The 21815-nt window shown below is 47.3% G+C and overlaps 1 protein-coding gene across 2 annotated transcripts; it reads left to right on the forward strand.

The window, feature by feature from the left end:
- The first annotated feature begins 735 nt into the window (after positions 1–735).
- Positions 736–20911, forward strand: NCSTN (nicastrin). Of its 2 annotated transcripts, none has more exons than XM_075071041.1 (16): positions 736–835; positions 2685–2808; positions 3745–3863; positions 4962–5107; positions 5901–6051; positions 6972–7081; positions 7634–7786; positions 9816–9920; positions 10162–10239; positions 11191–11360; positions 13408–13510; positions 13752–13847; positions 14893–14980; positions 15117–15271; positions 16164–16376; positions 18896–20911. In XM_075071041.1, the coding sequence occupies exons 2-16, from the start codon at positions 2690–2692 to the stop codon at positions 19016–19018; spliced, it is 1929 nt and encodes a 642-aa protein (XP_074927142.1). In that variant the 5' UTR covers positions 736–835; positions 2685–2689; the 3' UTR covers positions 19019–20911. The 2 variants fall into 2 exon arrangements, with proteins under 2 accessions (XP_074927142.1, XP_074927143.1); XM_075071042.1 differs by having other exon boundaries at positions 6975–7081; positions 18896–19516.
- The last annotated feature ends 904 nt before the right edge of the window (positions 20912–21815 follow it).

Below are 21815 nucleotides of genomic sequence, written 5' to 3' on the forward strand. Positions count from 1 at the left end.
TAGGATTGTTGTTGCTCTAATAAGAATAACAGTCCTTGCTTAGCACTTAGTGTCTTCAAAAATGTTATGCAAATGTTGATCCTCACGGCACCCTTGTCAGAAAGGTTACTATTACACATGTTTTTCAGATAGGGAAACCGAGACACACACAAGTGATGTGGCCTTGTACGAGGTCTCTTATTGAGTGTGTATCAGAGCTGGGATTAGAACCCTAACGTTTCTGGCTCCAGATCCTGTGTATGGATCGCAAAAAGATTAATCCACCCTCATTTTAACTGTTGGTTCAGAGATGTGGGTGTTCTGGTGTGCCTTTGTAATGATTGTCGGACAACAGAACTGAGAATTGACTTCTTTATTCTTCTGCGTTTCTAAATTGGTTCATGTTGCGTATAGCATCTTTCATCCAGACTTCACAGAGCTCCACCCATGGCTGAAAAGCAGCCTCTTCAGGTTAGGTATGTGATAGCTTGTTAACAGCACGTATCAACAGTATGCAGCAGTGGGAGTGATAGGAAATGAAGAATACTTCAGTTAAAACTGCAAGGGAATTTACAGGGAAGTGAATTATTTAGCTGGCGTTTAGCAGAGTGTCTAGGAATTACTTGAGTCAGGTGCCATTAATATTCACCCAAAAGGCAACAAGACCTAAATGAAATTGAATTTGTTCTTGTTACAGAACCAAGTGGGTGTGACCTCTTATTTATCCTGAATTTTGTTCCTTTCTCTTCAGGTTTCTGTTGGGGCAATTCTGTAGAGAGGAAAATCTATATCCCCTTAAACAAGACTGCCCCGTGTGTTCGTCTTTTGAATGCCACTCATCAAATAGGCTGTCAGTGTAAGTGTTGTGAATGGTTATTTTACTTTAAGCGGAAGAGGCAATCACCTCTCTTTCACTTACTGAGAGAACACTCATCATTTTTGTAGCTTCTTCCTGAACTACTTTTAGTTTGTCAATGTCTTTTTGATAATGTAGTGCCAAAAAATGAAAGCTGTGTGCTCCAGGTGTGATCGCACTAGCTGTCACTTCACTGCTTCCCAGTATTCCCAACCCAAGGCACTTCAGAAATCCTGAGATTGGCTTAAAATCATGAAATCTAGGCTTGCAATAAAATGGTGAGAGTTGGCAACACTCTCTTGGTGCCAAGTCCTATCACATTGATATGTAATTAGCTTAATATCCATGAGATGACAGTAGGAGATTTCCTCTTATTTAAACAGTTATATTTCACCAGCGCTCAAAAGTTTCCTTAATATCCTCCCAAAACCCAGGAGCCGTGTGCACTGACCTGTCCCTCTATAACACAGGCCTCTCGTGAAATTTCTTTGTATTGTTTTCTGTAAGTAGTTTTGTGTCCGTTTCCTTGTCTTATGTACAGTTACTGATAAACTACAGCATGTGTAGTTACTTCGGTAAGGCAACATGCCTAGCATGCTGCTGGTCAGTCACATGTCTTTTGTTCTTGTCGAATTGGTTCCAGAGTTGGTTGGTTGTCTAGAGTATATTTTAAAACTCTCCATGGGCTGTGTTTTTAGTTTGTTTTTAATTTTGTGGGTTTGTTGTACTACTGAGGTTTGTGGGTTGCGGAGAGGACAGAGAAGGAGCACTGATCTAAGTTCCTCCGCTGCTATTGGTGCTGTGCCAAAAGGGTTTCCTGTGACTCAGCATTTTGTTAATTTGTGGCTGAGTCTCATTATGTGTCCTCAAAGTGAACCACTCTCCAACATGGACCATGTCAGCAACAGTTAAGGGGCAGAACAGCTAACTGCACATGGCCTTCTCCCCTAGCTGGTGCTCCAACTATCTCATATAGTGGTACGAGCCACCTCTTAATACAGATTGTTTCACGGGCACCTCCTTTCCCAATCCCATAATACTCCCATGACAACTACAGCAATTACTGACCGGGAAATGGGATCACATCTGTGTATCTTTAGCTGTCTCTGATGCAATAAGTGCTTTTGGAAAACGTTAAGCACCCTGTTTTCTTTTGATTGTGATTTGATTCCTGCCCCGATCTGTCCTGTACATGGCTTCTCTGCTGCTAGGACACCTCCTGTCTCACTGCACAAGCTTCCCCAGATGTAGTCTCAGCTGATATGTTCCCTTCTTTCCTTCTCTTCTGGACGTTCCCCACTTACTGACGGCTGACTTCTCCTGTTTCCTCTTTGTACTTACATCTCTGTGCCTCATTTCCCCTGTATAAAGTAAGGTTCATACTCAACATCCTCTCTCTTCCCCCAAGAGGCAGGTGATGTTTAATTCACTGATGTACCTAAAGTACTTCAAAATCTTTAGATAAAATCTTCTTTAAAAGGGCAGATGATTAGTATGATTATTTCTTAAACAACTCTTTCAGCCTGATTTATCTAAAGGATAGCTGTGGTTTTTTTGTAAAAGCAGCAGAGTCCTTGTGGCACCTTATAGACTAACAGACATATTGGAGCGTGAGGTTTCGTGGGTGAATGCCCATCTTGCTACTTTTACAGATCCAGACTAACACGGCTATCCCACTGTGGTTTTTTTTGTTGTTGGTCATCTCTTAACTGAACTGTGCAAGTCAGTCGCTTCTTTCCTCTAATCCCATATGTTGATCTTCCTTTCACTGAAGTGCCCAGGAAGTGTACAACTTTGAGGGGAAATGGATTTTGGTGAGCCATGGAGCATTCTGTCTTTCTCTCTGCAGCCTCCATGAATGGAGACACAGGAGTAATTCATGTAGTCGAGAAGGCCCAGGACCTGAAATGGGTCCTTACTGATGGACCTCATCCCCCATACATGGTACTGCTAGAGGGGGAGCTTTTCACCAGGTAAGGAGCTATGGTGAATTTTAACAATTCTTAATCATCTCTTCTCTGCCAAAGCAACCTGAGCCCAAATTGCAAACACAGGAGCCCTAAATCCAGTGGCCACATTTGCCATTTGGGCCCTCGGGACAAGCACCTGTGTGTGTTTGAGCAGCCAAATCTGGAATTCTGAATTCGCTTGAGATGGGTGCTTGGGAATTGGTCCCCAAAAACCTTGTTTTTGGCAGTGCTGTGCTTCTGAAGCACTCTTTTTGTAGGCTGTGGGTGCTGAACACCACTGAAAACCAGACCCACGTGCCTACTTTTAGAAAAGTAAATTGGAAAACTAGAAGGAGTTTTCTTCCTGTACACTGGTACCTGTACCGGCCAGTGTCTCAATAGACGACTCAGTAGTTGGAGTAGGATTCCTGGGTTCTCTCCTGGCTCTGCTAATGACTCTGTTTCCCCATCTGTAAAATGCAAATACTTATCTCACAGGGGTGTGGTGCAGCTTATGGAATGGTTTTTGGTTTGTGATACTTTTACTGCTGCTTGGCTTAAATCAGTGGTTCTCAAACTGTGGGTTGGGACCCCAAAGTGGGTCATGATGCCATTTTAATGGAGTCACCAGGGTTGGCATTAGACTTACTGGGACCTGGGGTTGAAACCAAAACCTGAGCCCCACTGCCTGGGGCCAAAGCTGAAGTCTGAGGGTGTCAGCTCTGGGTGCTGGGACTCAGGTTACAGGCCCCGCTCCTGGGGCTGAAGCCCTTGGGGCGCTGGGGCTTGTGCGGGCTCAGGCTTCGGTCCCCCGTCCTGGGATCATGTAATAATTTTTTTTTGTCAGAAGGGGGTCACAGTGGAATGAAGTTTGAGAACCCCCTGGCCTAAATCTTACCTTGTGGTAAGATTGCCAGGGGATTTGGGGTCTGTTTCATCCACATTCTCTCTTTGTTCCAGGGAGTTGATGCTGCAGCTGAAGGGATCCTCGCGAATTTCTGGGCTGGCTGTGGCCATCTCCAAACCCAGCCCCGCACAAGGATTCTCCCCTGGCTTAAAATGCCCAAATGATGGGTTTGGTAAGGAAACATTAAATTCTTAGTTTGGCTCAGAAGGGGGTGATCAGAGTAGGAAGAAGTGTTTTGCAAAAACTGACAACCTGTAGCTTTACACTTGCTGTGGGATTGTGTGTGAATTATTGCTTTATAATTTAGGCTTGTTAACATTCTGTAGGTGTAACCAGTTTGTGCTGGATTCTTGTCAGATTTCACAAGGGTTGGATTGGGGTCAGTATGCAAATGGGAGACCTTCCAAGGAACATCTGAGGTGCTCTAGAATGTTATGCTAGTGATTCACTAAGGGGTTTCTTCCGTGTGTCACCTTGTGTCAGACTGCCTGGTCTCTCTGCGGCTCCTCTTTCAGATGAGGGATGAAACTCATTCTGACCACCTGTGGTCATTAAAAGGTCTTGTAGCTCTCTTTGTAGTTCTGCACTTTTAATCCCAGTGTCTGGCCAAATTCCAGCCCTCTGAATTCCATTCTACCTCCCTATGTTCCCCCTGCAGGCTCAGTTGGGTATTCACTGTCTGTTCTAACGCACTGCTGTGTTCCACCTCAGAGGTGGCTGCAGGTTGGTGGTGGGTGGTACGTATAGATTGTACAGCACTTTGGGATGCTTTGCAATGAAAGGTGCTGTAGAAACACACAAGGTGAGTTTGGTATGTTGGCTTTTGTCATCCCATCACCTTCATGCTGTTCACACAGCACAGTAGGTCTTACAGTGACTGGCACTTTGTAAATGCTTCGAGGTGCTTCCAGCACATGATGGATCTCAGAAAATGGTGTGTCTCTCTCTCTTTCACAGTACTGTGTTTCTCTGTATGCATCTTCCACTCTCTCAGCATGTGATAAATGCTCATTACGTGCTGCTGCCAACCTCTTGGCACATGATGGCTTTGCATGTGCCTATCTCTCATTCTCTTCACGTGGCAGTGCTCTCTCTCTTCTGTTTTCCCCACATGCGGCAACTGAATCCATCTCTGTTCGTTTCATGGCTGGTTTCCTAGCCTGTGGTGATGGTCTCTCTGTTCCTGCTGCAATTTGCGCAGCAGGCCCTGCCTTTCCAACGGTCTGCGCTGTGCCCTCGATTTGACATGCCCATTTCTCAATGCCCGCAGGTGTCTATTCCAATGATTACGGCCCTCAGTATGCTCACTGCAACTGGACTGTGTGGAATCCTCTTGGGAATGGGCTTGCTTACGAGGATTTCAGTTTCCCCATCTTTTTACTTGAAGATGCCAACGAGACTCAAGTTATTAAGCAGGTACTATACCTTAACACAGAGATGGGCAAACCTTTTGGCCCGAGGGCCACATCTGGGTATGGAAATTGTATGGTGGGCCATGAATGCTCTCCAAATTGGGGATTGGGGTGTGGGAGGGGGTTAAGGCTCTTGGGTGGGGCTGGGATGAGGGGTTGGGGGTGCAGGAGGGTACTCTGGGCTGGACCGAGGGCAGGAGGGGGGTCAGGGCTAGGAGAGGGGATCAAGGGTGCAGACTCTAGGCGGCAATTACTTCAAGCAGCTCCTGAAAGCAACGGCATGTCCCCACTCCAGCTCCTGTGCGGCCAGGCAGCTCTGTGTGCTGTCCTGTCTGCAGGTGCCGCCCCTGAAGCTCCCATTGGCTGGGCTGTGGGGGCGGTCCTTTGGGGCAGGGACTGCGTAGGAGCCAGAGGGGGGACACGCTGCTGTTTCGGGGAGCCTGTGTAAAGTGCTTTGAGGTCTTCAAGTAAAAGATGCTGTGTAAGGGGAAAGACTTCTTTCTCTGCTTTTATTATTTAAATTGTGGCAGTGCACCCTACCTGAGACCAGGGCCCCATTGCTCTAGGCATTGTACATACAGTACGAGGCAGTCCCTGTCCCAAGGAGCTTGCACTCTAAATAGACAAGATAGACAAATGGTGGGAGGGGAAGTGAAATGACTTGCCCAAGCTCTCACAGCTAGTCAGTTACAGAACTGGGAGTAAAACCCAGGTCTCCTGAGTCCCAGTCCTGTGTCCTATCAGCTAGACAACTTTGCTGTATTAGAGCAAGGTATTGATTTATATTTCTGTCTCAGTGCTACCAAGACCATAACCTCCCGCAAAATGGCTCTGTCCCAGAGTACCCTTTGTGTGCCATGCAGCTTTTCGCTCACATGCATGCTGTCACCAACACGGTTACCTGCATGAGACGGAGCTCCCTCCAGACCGCCTTCAGCCTCAACCCAGGTGAGTGCACTCCTAGCAGGGTGGGGTGGGAATTCAAGTGGGACATGGTATGTGCATTAGAAAGAGGAAACACAACCCATAGCTTTGTACAATACAGCCGGCAACACTCTGACTTTTAGCATGGTGGAGTGGAGGTCTGTGGTCACAGCAGGTTCTGTAATGAAGGCAGCATTCAAGCCAAAGTAAAGCCTGCTAGGACCTATAGTCACCACAGACCACGCCTCTGTGCTAAAGGTGACTGTTGCTGCAGTCCGTCTTTATTTACAGAACATGTGGTCCTAGCAAACAGCCTATTTGGCCCTTGGTTGGGGAAGGTGGTTCTGTTGAATTAAGGTCTCTCCAGTTCCTTTTTGCCTGTGGGTTTGGAGTGATGGCACCGGCCTCCATCCCAGTGCACAGCCCAAGAACCTGCCAGACTATTGAGACTTAAATATGCAAAACACAAGAACAACGTGCAGTTAATTTCCTTAATCAAATACTTTTGTGACACCAGTTTCCTCACTGTAATGTAAATCATTCACAGTTAAAGCAATGAGACATCTTGGGGTCGAGAGGTCAATATTCTACAGCACAGGACATCCCCGAGAAAGGGAGATAAGGAGTGAGAAGGGACCTAATGCCTGCGAAGTATATTACTTGGATTGACTTATTTTGAGGATAATGGGGTGAATAGACGAAATAGTAGAGGAGCAGTAAAAACACAGGGTGACATTGGGGTCAAGATGAAATCCATGGGAATTTTGTCGTTAATTTCAGTGGGGTCAGGATTTCACCCCTGATCACTAGAAGGGGGCCTGGTGCTGTTGGGTCAGTTTGGTGAGCCATGAACCTCCCAAACTGGCCAAAGAATAGCTTCAGTTCCTTGTTCTTTATTACTGCCAAATTTCCTGCTCTTGAACCATATTATTTCTGCTTCCTAGAAGAAGTCTGCGACGCTCTGTCCGATTATAATGTGTGGAGCACGCTGAAACCCATCAATGCCTCCAGCAAAATAAACCCTGTGGATGAAGTCATCATTGTTGCTACTCGAGTAGGTGGTGATGCCTAATTTTTCTGGTCTGGGGAGTCCGAGCAGCTTTTTTGTTTTTTTTCCTCTCCCTTGGCAGTTTGGCCGAGAGTCTGGTTTTTTTTTGCTTCGACAGTTCGACTGGGAGCAGGGGGTGCGTGCTCAAATTTTTTTTACTGATTTGGTGCATGTTCAAAAAGTTTGGAGACCACTAGTCTAGCCTATAGTAAACATCGATTGAACCATTAATAGCACATCACAGTTGGCATGTACTGCTTACAAGAGATCCAGGCCTGGAATACAAATATGTGCTGCAGGCTAGGACTGAGATGCATTGGCACAGCTACGCGTGAGGCTTCAGGACTGGTATAGCTATGGGAGCAGTATGTTAAGATTCACTGGCAGAGCAAGTTGCTTTTGTACTTCAAGGGTGGATTCAGTTTGGGGGTGAAAGTTCTGGCTGTGTCTTATCCAGTCGGGTTTGCCTGTCCTTCAGTCCACAGTTCACCAGTGACCCTGTATTAGTTTCTCTCCATATGTGCATAAGTTGTTCACTCCTCCCACTTGTGCTCACAGATTGACAGCCATTCATTCTTCTGGAACGTAGCCCCAGGGGCAGAGAGCGCCGTTGCCTCCTTCGTGACCCACTTGGCGGCTGCTGAAGCCCTTCATAAAGTGCCAGATGTTCAGATGCTACCAAGGAACATCATGTTCACCTTCTTTCAAGGGGTAAGATCTTCATCCCCTACTAGCTTGTCTTGGGCTAGCAATCAGCTTCCCATCCACTCTGCCCTTTCAACAGCATCTTCCACAGATCCTGATAAACCTCTATGCATCTGCACCTGCCTTGTGCCAAGCCAAGAGATCCCTCTTGCAACACCAAGCCCTGTCCCACAAAGAGCACAGAGACTACGGAGTTCCTGTTGAGGGAACTGCACAGAAGCCACTAACAAGGGGGGCTTGCACTTTCTAGGGGCATCACCTCTAAACTGTTGCACTTAGTTGAGGGAGCAAAAGAGTCTCTCTGTCTTCATCCTGGTGCAATATAGTTTCTTTGGAAACCTGAAACCTAGGTGCCTTGGTTCTTCGGATTCCTATTCCCTTAAGCCGATGCAACCTCTCCCCGAGGTACTTGTAGCCTATCCTGACGTGTGATGGACCCAATGCATGAACGAATCTCTTGCATCCCTAATGTCTCACCCGCACCTTCCAAGCTTCTTTAGACCTGTACCCTGCTATCAGGATAAGTCACAGCTTTGCCAGGGTAAATCTTCAAATGAAACCAGGTGAGAGAAGATTAAAAATGTATGTGCTGTCTGCAGTGTAGCTAATTTCCGAGAGCGCAGCGGTGGCAGCTGTGTTAAGCCAGGGTAAGCTCTTGGGGGAAGGAAGGAAAGTGATGGTTAGCAGCTGATGTTCTCCTGCAGGTATCTTTGTGTAGCTCTGCAAAGCTAACGCCCATGATCCCGTGGAGTGGCCATGTGACACCCCCAGCTTGGGGATCCATAGTCAGTCTTTCCCTAAGAGTTGCGTTTGGAGCGGTGGATTGGGCAGTCTGTGTGTACCACGTAGAGGAGATGGGGAGAGTTGTCAGGTTCCAGTGTACAGGAGCTTTGGGGAAGGGTTGTCTAGTGGAGGCCTGACTTCTGCCTGCCATTCCTTGGGGAGATGGTAGGAGACACCCCCGGGACACCTTCTGCCTCTCACAGTGGGTGCTCACCTCTGTCTTGCACCCTCCCCTTATTAGATGGCAGGATACCCTGATTTCCTGTTACAGTCCCCTCCCCATCCCAGAGGGGTGGAAAGAAGTTGGAATCCCCTATCCTGATTTCTGCCCGTGCTCTTGTATTCAGAGTGTCACGGGAGATGGTATGATCTAGTAACTGGGGTTAATAGCTAGTGTTAACTCTGTGATTCAGAGGAGCAAAACTGGAAAATAAGGACATCTAACTCATTGGTTTGTCGCTAGCCATTGCAGGCCTGTCGGCTCCATGTAGGAGGTGGCATTCAGATACTACAGTGATGTGCAGAGACTGTCGGGGCTTTGTGCCCATGTATCTCCCATTAACTGTAATGGAGCATGAGGCACATGGGGCCAGAGTCAGGGCTTCTCAGCCCTGCTTTTGGAATAAGAGCGCCCGCACGGGGAGTGAATCTGGGCTAGTCCATCAGCAGTAACTCCATGGGTGGAGAAGCCTTTTCAAAGGCTTTTAGGCACCATAAGGTGCAGAAAGGAGACTGGTAGGATTTGTGTAAGTGGCTAAGCCAGTTCAGCAGCCAGCTCCCATGGCTCTCTGTGGGCTCAAGGCGCCTATCTGCATCTTTGAGGTGCCTAAATACCCATTTCACTCTGGGCCCATAGAGCCTGTTCACACGTTACAGAGGCAGAGTTTGTGCTGCTTTCTGCCACTGCTGGATCACAGTGTCCTGCAGTCCTCACCTAGAAACAGCGATGGGGATGGAGATTTCCTCGGGTTTGGTGGAATTCATTAGCCGATCTCTGGAGATTGCTATAGGCCCATCCCCGCCATCAGGGCCTGTATCCCTGACTCATAAAGAGACAGCAAAGAGCCTTTTTATTTGGAGGGGGGAGGTTTAGAATGCCGCCAAATGGCAGAATTCTCAGAAAGACGTGAGGGAAGGAGTTAATTCCAGATTCTCTCTTCTTCTCCTCGTCCCCCTCTCAAACACTGCTTAGAACTGAGCTTATTAACTATCCAAATGCCTATGGTTCATGCATGAACTTGTTCCATCACAGGAGACCTTTGATTACATTGGCAGCTCGCGAATGGTATATGATATGAAAATGGACAAGTTTCCCATCCGGCTGGACAACATTCATTCCTTCCTGGAGCTGAGTCAGGTGTGGGACAAGTTTTGTGCCTGTCTTTTGGTGACAGTTGGGCTTTCCCCAGCCAGCCCTCATTTCTCCCCTTTGATCTCTGTGACCACCCATGTGGTGGTCACTCTAGCTCCCACGGTCTGTCTTGTCTCTCTGGGGGGTGTTTTTGGCGATTTCCCTCTGCACCAAACTCTAAATAAGGCAAGCATTGTACAATCCAGATGGGTCAGCAGTGTGTGACAAGCGGCTCGTTCTCTCACAGGTAGCTTTACGGAACTCCTCTGTTCTATGGGTGCACACAGACCCTGTCTCTCGGAGGAATGAATCTATTCAACCACAGGTAATGAAACTCCCTACTGCACAGTGGACAATCTGAGTTCCTGTACCTGCTCTGTGTTTCCAGCTGCATGGAGATGCCTAGATGTGATGTACAAGCAAGGGAAAGGGAAAGCTGCTTACACCCTGCAGGGGAAAATCCCAGAGCACAGCTCCATCAGAACAGAAAGGCTTCTCTGCAGTTGCATCTCTCTACTGACAGCAGGCCCCATTGCTGGGCAAAGGGCCAGATGCTCGACCCACTGTGGTTTGAAGAGGGCATGGCACTGGCATAGGCATGTCTGACTCCTTCCATTGATTGTGCTGACCACCTGATGACCTGTTGCTAGTGTCAGAGGTGCGGGGGAGAAGGTGGGAGGTCTCCTAGTTCTGAGTCACTCTCCATAGTCTCTTTAATGTCCGAGATACTTAACAGCAGCTTTCATCCCAGAGGAACCCACTGGGCCTTGCTAACTTTTCTGACCCTGATATGCAGCCATCTCTGGGGTGGAATGAGCAGCACAACAAAGCTACACAGTAGGTCATGGCATAGTGAAAAATTCTGTGTCCGACTGATACCATGAGGGAATTTAAGCAAACAATGAAATTTCACAATGTGGTCAAATCATAGGGCCACTGCCTTGACTAGCAGAAAGTGCCATGAGAGCTTTAACGATCCCAAGAGGTCAGGACCTCACTCCATCTCTCTACTTAGATTCATCCTCGTGTACCTCTGTGCTCCCCAGCATCACTGACTCAGCAAGAAGAACCCTCTGCTGAAGTACTGCTGCTTCTGCAGCACTTGGGTGCATGAAGGTCTCCCCTCCAAGTACTATCCTGCCCTGACTCTGGTTAGCATGAGATCTGACATGATCCCAACCCAAAGCGGCTCAGCTCCAGGCCATTCATGTGACCAAACACTGGATGTGATGGAAGCCATAGAGCATTCCTGACTCCTCTCTCTCTCCCTTTTCAGGTTGAAACCCTGGTGGAAGCTCTGATCAACAGCAGCGTGGGTGCGAATGTGACTCTACAGGAGGTTGGTCAGTCTCAGCCTCTCCCACCTTCTTCCTTCCAGCGCTTTCTGAGGGCCAAGAGCATCCCTGGGGTGGTCCTGGCTGATCATCGCACTTCCTTCCAGAACAGGTATGGGGAGCAATGCGATCTCCACTGTGTCTGTAAGGGGGTGTGTGGAGAGCAGGTGGCTTCACCTGGAATGTGACTGTCTTTCTGTCTTGTGTTTAAACTCTAGTAGCAAAATAAAATCTCTGTGTTGCTTAACAGTCCAGCAGGCTGCTAGCTCCAGCAGCTACCCCCACATCACAGCACACATGTGCCAAAACCTGGACCAGGTACAAGGGGAAACTTCAGGCCGGTTTGCTCTTTAGCCTCTGTGCTGAAACCGACAAGAAGGGGGTCATTGTGATGAGGACACCTGTTTGCTAGGAACTGGACTTGGTCTCTTCCTCTCCCTCCCTCATGTCAAAGTGGCCCCAAACAGCAGGGTCTTTGGATCCCAAGACAGTGCTGAACCTGACATGGTGAGCTAGAGGAGGGGCAGTTTGAGACACAGATTAGGGCAGAAATTCTCCAGTATCTAGAAACCAGAGAACTGTAGACAACGTGGTTTGACTTTCAGAACCCTTGGGCACCAGGTCTCATGATGGTAGCCAAAGTGACTTACCCAGAATGGCAGAGCCAGGATTCCTGGCCCAGTCCCGTGGATGCAGCCTAGCACACTCCTTTGTAATGTAAGGATTCCCGGGATGCATTGCATTTTCTAATAGAAACCCAAGCACTTGACACCCTCTGCAGTCCATGGTAAAGAACCCAGGTGTGTGTACTCTCACCTCAGCCAGCGTCTGCTCCCCTGTGGCTGAAGCCTCTGTCTCCAGTGTGGTGGGTTGTGGGCACTTTCAAAGCTTAGCAAACGCCTGCAAAACTGTTTCCAGGAGGTGCCCAGCTCGGAAGGGGACATAGACTCCATTTCCAGTGGTAGCCAGCAGAGGGCAGCTCAGCCTCCCAGAACATCCCACCTTGGGGGTGCGCTGCCTGTCATCCAAGCAGTGTGGTGGATGGAGGACAGAGGGGAGTGGGGGTAGCAGCCATGTGCCATGTAATTGAACAGGCGCAACATAATTATCCTGACAAGCGAAAAAAATCCAGTTTTGTACAGAAAATGTTCCCCGCAGCTGGCTGGGAGCCAGAGGTGAGCAAATGGCAGCTGAGCATGCCTGAGCCTCATCTGCTCTTCCAGAAGCTGCTGTTTTTTTAATATATCTTTCTATTTGCGGTGGCAGGGGCCCCAGGCAGTGGAAGAGGCTCTTCCATTTTCCCCACCTGACCCCCTCATGGCATGTTCCATGAGCGTCCTCTCCTGGGGCACTGGAGAATGGAGGGATGGGAGTGAGGAGGGAATTGCTTGTCGCTCTTTCCCATCCTGTAACTCCAGGTTGCCTCTCTCCCCTCATACTCACCCCCTTCTCTGATCTGTCATGCCATCTCTGCAGACAGCCAGGGAGAGCAGCCACCTTCCAAACTCTGCAGCAGCACAGCTCTGGGAGCGCTGGAGAATTTTGGAGAGGAGGGTAGTGCTTCTCGTCCTTCCAACTCTTTTTCACTCTTGGGAAATTGCTTTCAGTGTTCCCATCCAACCTGGAAGCACAGACCATTGTGCTGGGCTTTTCGCCCAGTCCTCGATTCAGCTGTGCGCTGCTGCTGCAGATGTCTTGATGTGAGACTGTCAGAAAGTTAACTTGGAATCTCTTGGACCTTTCAGTGCTGGAGAGTCAATAGGTCCAGCTGGAGAAAGGAACTAGGAATCGGTACTTCTAGGTTCTGTTCCCACCTTCACCACTGACTTGTGCCTCATGTATTATTTCCCTGCTCTGTGCCTCAGTTTCTCCATCCACGTAACGGCTGGGGTAACGCCTACCCACCTGAGGTTTAATCACTGCTCGTCAGTTGTGTTGAGATCCTCAAATGGGAGAAGTGGTGCAAGGCCCAGAGATAATTATAAAGCCTCATTAAATGGTTTAAGGAGTGTGTGGGAGGCCAGCGCTCTGGCAAAGCTGCGACTTCACTCCCTGGGGACCACTCCCAATGTCTGCTTCAGGCATGGACTGAATTGAATTCCATGCCCTGTGATTTCTTTCTGCCCCCTTCCTCAGTCCTGTTTCTCTTCCTCTTTCAGATATTACCAGAGCATGTATGACACAGCAGAGAACATCCTGATGAAATATCCTGAGGGGCTTAGCCCCGAGGAGACCCTGGACTATGTCACCGACACAGCTAAGGTTTCTGCAAAACATTGTCTCTATCCATTGCTTGCAGGGAGTGTAGGGGGGAGATCTGAGTGCTGGGTGATGGGGTCTCTTCCCATTGCTGGGGTGCTTTAGACTGGGCTGGTAGCATTAGGCGCTTAGATATGAATGTGCTATAGATGCTTTGATGGATGTGTGGGGACTGGCTGGCTCGCCTTCCTTGTTGTACTGGGCCTGCCTGTCTTGATTAACACAGAGCCCTCTTTCCTTGCAGTCTCTGGCAGAAGTAGCCACAGTGGTCGCCCGTGCTCTCTACCAGCTTGCGGGGGGAACCGGCAATACCTCTGCTATTCAGGCGGATCCAAGAATGGTACGAGCAGATGGGATCCAGTCCCTGGCATCCATGCTGAGCTCTCACGTATTTCCCTTCTGTCTCTGTTTATGTGTGTTTACACAGCATGCTGGCCTGTCTGTCTCCCTGGGTGCCTGCCTCCCTCTCCCTTTCTCCACCATAGCTGAATGACTAACACTTAACCCTTCTCTCATGCCTCCCATCAGATCCCAGCGTCTTAGACATTAAGCTACACAAGCCTCCAACAAAACAGAGCAATATTTATTCTTGTTTTGTAGCATAGGAGGTGGGTGGAATGGGGGGAACTGATGCACAGATGGGTCACGCAAGCAGTAGGTGGCAAAACTGGGGACGGAACCCAGGACTCTCAACTCCCAGCCCTTCACTTTAGGTACTAGATCATCCGCCCTCCCAGAACTGCAAATGAAACCCGAGTATCCTGACTCCCAGCCTTGTGCTTCAGCCATTAGATCATGTTCCCACAACTGAATATTATCTAGACTGTCCCTGACAAGTGTTCGTCTAACCTGTTCTTAAAAAAAACCACAGTGACAGAGATTCCACAACCTCCCTAGGTAATTTGTTCCAGTGCTTAACTACCTTGACAGTTAAGTTTTCTTAATGTCGAAGGTAGATTGCTTCTTATCCTGTCCTCAGTGGTTAAGGAGAACAATTTATTGTTCTCCTTTGTATAACAACCTTTTACGTACTTGAACACAGTTTTCATAGAATCCTAGAATGTCAGGGTTGGAAGGGACCTCAGGAGTCATCTAGTCCAACCCCCTTCTCAAAGCGGGACCAGTCCCCCTCAGTCCCCGCTCAGTCTTCTCTTCTCCAAACTAAACAAACCGTGTTTTCAGCCTTCCTTCATAGGTGATGTTTTCTAGACCTTTTATCGTTTTTGTTGTTCTCTTCTGGACTTCCTCTAATTTGTTCACATCTTTTCCAAAGTGTGGTGCCCAGAACAGGACACAGTACTCCAGCTGAAGCCTTATGCAGATGTATTTCCTGATTCATCTTGTAAAGTTGAATGTGGATGAACCCATTTCCATCTCACTTTCAGGTCTCCAGAATGCTCTACGGGTTTCTGATTAAAACTAACAACTCCTGGTTCCAGTCCATCATTAAACAGGACCTGAAAGGACTCTTGGGTAAGCATGGTCTGGGGAAGAATTCAGAGCTAGCTTAGACCTTGGTATATCACCTGGGAACTTTCTAAAGCTCTGTGGTAGCCTCTTTGGCATCTGGCTTTCTCCCTGCCAATCCTGTTTTCTCTGACTCTCCCAGGTGATGAACTTCCCCAGCACTATATTGCGGTTACTTCACTGGTGAACACCACTCAGCTAGTGCAGTACGTTCTGGCCAATCTCACAGGCACGGTTGTCAATTTCACCAAGGAGGAGTGCCTGAACCCTGAAAAAACACCCAACCCCGAGAAGGAAGTAAGTTGCCATCTGAGTAGAATGAGGGTGGGGGATAGGAATAGGAACGCTGGACTAGTGAACTCTACTGAAGTCCCTGTAATGAATTGGTCTCACTTTCGCCTCTGAGAAGAAAGCTGGATGGAAAAATTTCCTTCTGTCCTGAACAAGACATGGGAGAGATGAGGAAAGTCCTCCTCCATTATAGAGGCATCCCAGCTGCACCCTAGTGTCCGAGGCAGGAGAAGCTTCAGAAGGGAGTGCTCCTTTAAAGTGAGTACAGCTGGGATGGCAACTTGGGTCACAGATGCATCAGTCTGAGGGCGCTTTGAGTGTCCAATGTACTACCCGTGAATGATGCCATTCTGACATACCCTGGAATTGAGTCTGATCCCAACACCGGCAGCACATACAGCACAGGCGTTGGCAGTGCAAGTATCCACCACCAATGGGCCTCTACTCAGTCCTGGTGTCAGGGTCCTTCCTTCTTTGGCCAGTTAATCTCTCTAGCTTCTACAGAGACTCATAAAAATGAGCTTTGGCCACTCCTGGGTGTCAGAGATCTCACGATGCCTTTGACAAGAGATGGGGTGTTAGCCCTGAGATCCTGGATAAACTCCAGGTTGTGAATTACATTCTGCCAACATAAATTCCCCTGCAGTTTCAGCTGGACACAAGACTGTCACTCGCAGTCCTCAGCTGTTGTACACTGTTACGTGTAGTTAAACAGAACACACGCTCCACCTCAGAGAGAGATGCTTTTCAGCAATGAGTGAAGCGAACCTCATAGAGTCAGTACAGTCAGTAAAGCTTGTTATGATCCCGGAGAGCAAGTGAGGTTCCGGGAAAAAAGGTTCTGATAGTTCTTTGCTAGTGCCCTGTTGGGTCTCACTCCCCAGCGTTCTCTTTGCAGATGTATGTTTATACGTGGGTGCAGGGTTCAAGGGACCCAAACTCAACGTCGCGAGTTCCCTTCTGCGTCCAGTCAACTGTCCATCTAACCAAGGCTGCTTCTCCTGCCTTCGAGCTGAAGCAGTGGGGCTCCACAGAATACTCCACGTGGACAGAGAGCCGCTGGAAGGATATCCGCGCCCGCATATTTCTCATAGCCAGCAAGGAGCTAGAGGTGAGTTGGTGTGTTTCAAACAATCGAAGAAGATGTTGAAAACAGATTTTAATGTCTCCCAGCAAGCTTTGAAACACATGCTGTGACCAGGTTTTATGACATCTTGTGCTATTCTATCAGATCTCACCAGCTAAACAGGATTGGGTTTGATGAACACTTAGGAGACCCTCTACAGAAATCCTGGGTGTTGCAGAAAGTGGCATCAGTGATGCAATAGATGCTTCCCCCCCCCCCCCCCAAGTCATTTCTGAACCAGTAGCCTAGTATGGTGAGAGGGATTTTGACCATTTTTGGTGACTAAAGAACTTGGGACACTTTGCAAGATTGAAGGCTTTAACTGTAGTCTTCTGACAAAATTCCAACAAGGATAATTCCATTCAGTTTCCCTTTGTAGTTTAGCTAGACACCGTGTTAGTCTTCAGTTTCGCCTCTAAACAACTGCATAATGATGCTTCGTGCTCTTAAAGTGCTCTGAGCTCCCTCCCAACTCAAACTGAAGGTGTGTCCTATATTCTGTGTGTTGGATTATGCATGTAAAATGCTTTGGGATCCTCTGGGCTGACAAGGCCCTGTATAAATTTAAGAATATTCTGTACATTAACCATTGTCTTGCCAAAACATGTATAATCAGGGTTCTGATTGCTCAGAGGTTTTGCCCTTGTGGAATTGTGCTGCATGAGCTCTTCTTCCTTTTAGAAACAAACGTTCTAGCCCTTATGTTTGGAAGGCTTTCCTTCATCATGAAGCAAGTGTGAATGAAGTGTCATCACTTGTATCTGTAGCTAGCCTTGGAGAGTTGGGGCGGGGGGGAAGCTGAGACATCCTAGTAGGATGCTAACTTTGAATCCTAATGGTAACAATTTAAATGTCACCATTAACCCCACCTTAATTACATGTGATCGTATAAGTAAAGGTTGTATCATGCGTGAGCAAAAAGAAGGAAGCGCCAGAATTCAACCTGTCTTTCGATTGCTTGATTTTGCAACCTTAATGTGTTTGGTGTATTTCTGAAATGGAGGGTATTTTGATTTTGCGCAGTACGATAGCCAGCCATGCCTCAGGTGCCTTTATAAGAAAATCCAGGGATCAAATACAAATCAATACGTTATCAGATGTTTCATTTAAAAGCAGAGAAGCACAACTTGTCCTAGTTTCTTTTACAGGATTGATCCAGGTTTTTAGTAAGGTCAACAAAATTCTTTCAGCACCCTTCCAATGGCTACAGTTATGTTTAGCTACCAGCCAAATAAGGGTTAATTTTGAGAGGGCTTTTGAACTGTGGGCCTACTTTGGAGCTCTGTGGTTGGCTGTTAGTGATGTCATACCCCTGTCTCTAAACCCTGTGAATGTATATGACTCTTATTGTCATGTGTGTCACCTAGGGGCTGGGCATGCATGTCAGGGCAGTTGCTGGGCTGCTTGGGTTGTTACTCACTCAGTGGGTGGTTACTCGGTCTGTGTTGTGCCTCTTACACTTGCCTGGGGTGGAGTTAACTCCCTGCCTGCCCTGTCTCAGCCCTTAAATATCCAGCACAAGCCATGCAAAGCTAGTGCGTTGCTAGCGAGCTGGGTTCTCAGTTACACAAAGGCTCTTTTATGACCCTGTGACAGTATAAAGGTGCCTCAGTTTGAAGGAGAATCAGGCACAGTGACTCTGGCTTTGCCACTGGTAGGTGTTTGTATAGGAAGAGCAGCTCATTATGGGACCTTAGGAATGGATAAGGAGCTCTGCAGGGGCAAAGGATTGATGCTCAGTTGTGTGTATTTAACTGTTGAAATAAAGAGCTAATAAACTGAGCAGTTAATTTCTCTGCTTTCATCAAATAAGAAAGGAGATGATAAAAGTGTATAAATAACAAATAGTAATGATAAGGTGGACAGGGAGCTTCTGGGTTTCCTGTCTGATGGTGCAAGAATAAAGAGACATTCAATGAAATGAAAATACATCAGATTCAGAATCAGTAAATGATTTTTTGCCCCCACACAACACTTAACCTGTGGAACTCTCTTCCACTGGATGTAGCTGAGGCCAAGATTCAAAGGGGGATTGGACGTGTCTGAGGATAAAATAGTTAATGCAAACATACATTCTGGAAGAGCTATTAAAACCTCATGCTTGGATCTTAAACCAATCTCTAGCTTTTCTTTTAATTCCTGATAGTTAATGTGGGGAGAAGTTTATCCTCCATCTACCTAATGCAAAGTATGTTGTCCCTTTCGCTGAAGCATAATGCTGGCCACTGTCAGAGTCAGGGTACAGAAAGCTGGACGGAACATGGATCTGGTCAAGTTTCGCATTTCCTTTGGTTCACTGGTTTTAGACACTAAGCTCCTTGGGTGGAGACCCACTGTTTATCACCTAGCACAGTGGAGTCCAGATCCTTGACTGAGGCCCCTAGGAGTCACTACAATACAATACTGAGTCTCTACTGAGATGCTTCAGCATCGAGGCGCCTTTACAAAGTGAGTTCGTCATTCTGTCTTTGTAACTGCACCATTACGTGTTTCCTTTCTTGTAGATAATCACACTGGTCGTGGGCATCGCCATTCTGATCCTCTCTCTCCTCGCAACCTACTTCATCAATGCCAAAGCGCATGTGCTTTTCAGCAGCCCTGGGGACGGTGGGACCGTGGCTTATTGAGGGCTTCCCGCGGGTTCAGGAACCCCAGCACTTGGATTACAACTGTTCTGACTAAAACTGCTTGGCTGACATTGGAATGTCTCTGCCTTTATAGGGACACAGGTGGATCGCTCCATGATTTCCAAGGGTGAGCCCAGAAACTGATCTCAGAAACGGAAGAAACTCCCCAAAAAAACTGTGTTGACCAAGTCCTAAAGAGATCATGTTGCTTTAAAGTTTCCAAGGGCCTTGAATCTTTGTCCTCCCTTTTGGGCAACTCTGAAGAGGATCAGTACTGGATGCTACCAGCACCCAACTACCATGGATTTGTTTCCAGACTGGGGATGGGTGTGAAGCGCATGAAGGAAAGGCCTCTGTGGGACATACATGGATGGCAGATTTTCTTTGCTCTCCCTGATTGTACCTCTTTTATTTGGATTAGCTGAAGAATTGTCTGACAGCTGCTGTGAATCTATGTAAATTACAGTATGGACAAGGGAAAGTGTGTTGAACAAATAATCAGATGTCAGATCTCCTCCTTTTTTAAATAGTGCAATATTTGGGAGGCAGCCGGGTTGTACATATATAAATAGCTTGGCTTAATTAAAAAAAAAATCACTACTTACAAACTAATCCTTTGCTTCCACTGCCTTTCTCCAGTGCTGCCTCTTATAGGACCAAGGAACTCTGGGGAATGTAGTCCACTGGATGTTGCCATGTCTGTTGCTCAAGGGAGAAATGGAACTTGTCAGATATTTACTTTCCTCACAACAAAGCTTTTCTCTCCTTTTATAATAGACCGAAGGAGGAGAGAGCTATGTCCGGAGATTCGTTACCCCTGTCTCTATAGAATGTCAGCCTTTCGGGGGCTGGGATTGTCTGCTACTCTGTTTATACGGCACCTAACACAATGGGCCCCCAATCTTGATTAGCCCCTAGGCACTATCACAAAATAAACATGATTAATAACTAGCACTGACCTCAGCACTTGCAGGATTGAACGTTTATTGGTAGTAACTAAGGCTGATTGGATAGGAGGACCAGCCTCTCCAATGGCCCTGGATTAATTTTTTGCATCAAAGATTCCTCCCATCCTTCAGTATCCTTGATTTAAGGAGAGGAAAGTGATATTGATATCCCAAGTGAACAGCTCAGATTTTGTGAAGGAACAAATCAAAGAAAGTGGAGCTGGTCAGTTCCAACCCAAACATCATCTTCAGTCCCCTGAAGGGTTAGTTATTCCGTCTGTTCTCCAGTTGAGTCTTGAATTTCCACTGCTTCTCTTAGGGAAACTGCTCCACTCACTAATACGTCTTGCTGTCAGGACACCATTCCTGACACTCCAGAACGGACTGTTCCTTTGCTCACTTTCTTCTCTTTGCTCCTAGTAATGATGGAGAAAAACTTCACATCTCCCAGTTTAGGCTGAAAACCTACCCTTGCATCGTAACTGATTTTGACACCCTTCACCTGCCTAACTTCTAATCCACCCCAACTCTGTCAGAACTAAACCAATCTGCCTGGAATTGCCATCGAGAGAGTATTTCTGCAAATGAAGCTATTAGGTGATAGGGGAACTCAAAGATATGAGCTCACAGTTTCCTAAAAGAGGGGGTTGCGTTGTTCAGTATATGATGCTTGCTCTCCTCTATAAAATGCTGTAAGATTTATGAATGAATGGTTCTACTTAAGGGCAGGATGGAATTATTGTTACATTCAATCAAAAATCATGTTGCTATCATCAGGGCTTCAGCCATATTTTTATATTGTTGGGTTTTTTCTTCTCCATGCAGATTTAATGCTCATGCTGTTTTCAGAAGGCTGCTTGACTGATTTTTTTTTTTTTTTCTCTCCCTCCCCCCTCGGTATTTATTCCTCTATGAAGAGAGAAATAAACCTTCTCCCTGTTCTCCACTCCAAGCTTTTTGTTCTAAAGCTGATCATTGGCGAGGCTAACAAACAGCTGCCTCTGTTGTCTGTGCCTGCGCCACTCCATGGATGGCCAATAGGTCTCCCTGTGGACAGTGCAATAAGCAACCCCCTCCTATCACGGGCTGACAAAGGGAAAGGAGAAGCAAGGGGCCTGGCTGGAAAGCTGAGCAGCAAAGACAAATTTTCTACGCTGCTGCCAGTGCTGGAAAACACCAAGTCACTTGACTGACAGCCCAAAATTTGCTCTGGGTTTGGGATTTTTAGTCTCTCAAAAACCCTGGTTGCCAGCAGCGTCGCCTAACCAAAAGGATGAAAGCAAGGAAGTAGTCCTCTGAATGTTTCCCTGTCCTGCTGTAGTCAGCGAATCACTTGGTTCACCCTTGTGCCTCTCTTCTTTTTAAGAGAAACAGGATTGAGGCGTCAGGACTTCTGGGAGGGGAGTGAGATTTAATGCATGATAGGACATGAGGCAGCAGCCCCAGGTTTCTGTTCCCTGGGTGAATCACTTCTGTGCCTCAGTTTCCTGATTTGCAAGCAGGAAGGATGTTGTCCTGTTGCATAGGAGCATAGTGAGGCTTAATTTATTTCCATTCATAAACTGCTTTGAGATCATGACAGGAACTGTACAAAAGAAGGCAAAGTATTTGTGATTAAAATGTAGCTAGCACTGGTGAAAGGTGTTGGCTTGCCAGTCGTGACCAATGCAATCCTATTTTTACCCATGACCAACACAGGGCAAACCCTTGTCACTCATAGTCGTGGTGTGGAAGGGGGGTGAAGTTTCCATGGCTTATCCAGTCCTTTGGCCTCACCCCTGACATGCAAACCCAGGGCTCCATGCCAGTTGTGGGTTTTGGGATACAAAGACTCATCATACTGGGAGCAG

The sequence above is a fragment of the Chelonoidis abingdonii genome, chromosome 11 (assembly GCF_003597395.2).
Source record: "Chelonoidis abingdonii isolate Lonesome George chromosome 11, CheloAbing_2.0, whole genome shotgun sequence".
Taxonomy (NCBI): domain Eukaryota; kingdom Metazoa; phylum Chordata; order Testudines; family Testudinidae; genus Chelonoidis; species Chelonoidis abingdonii.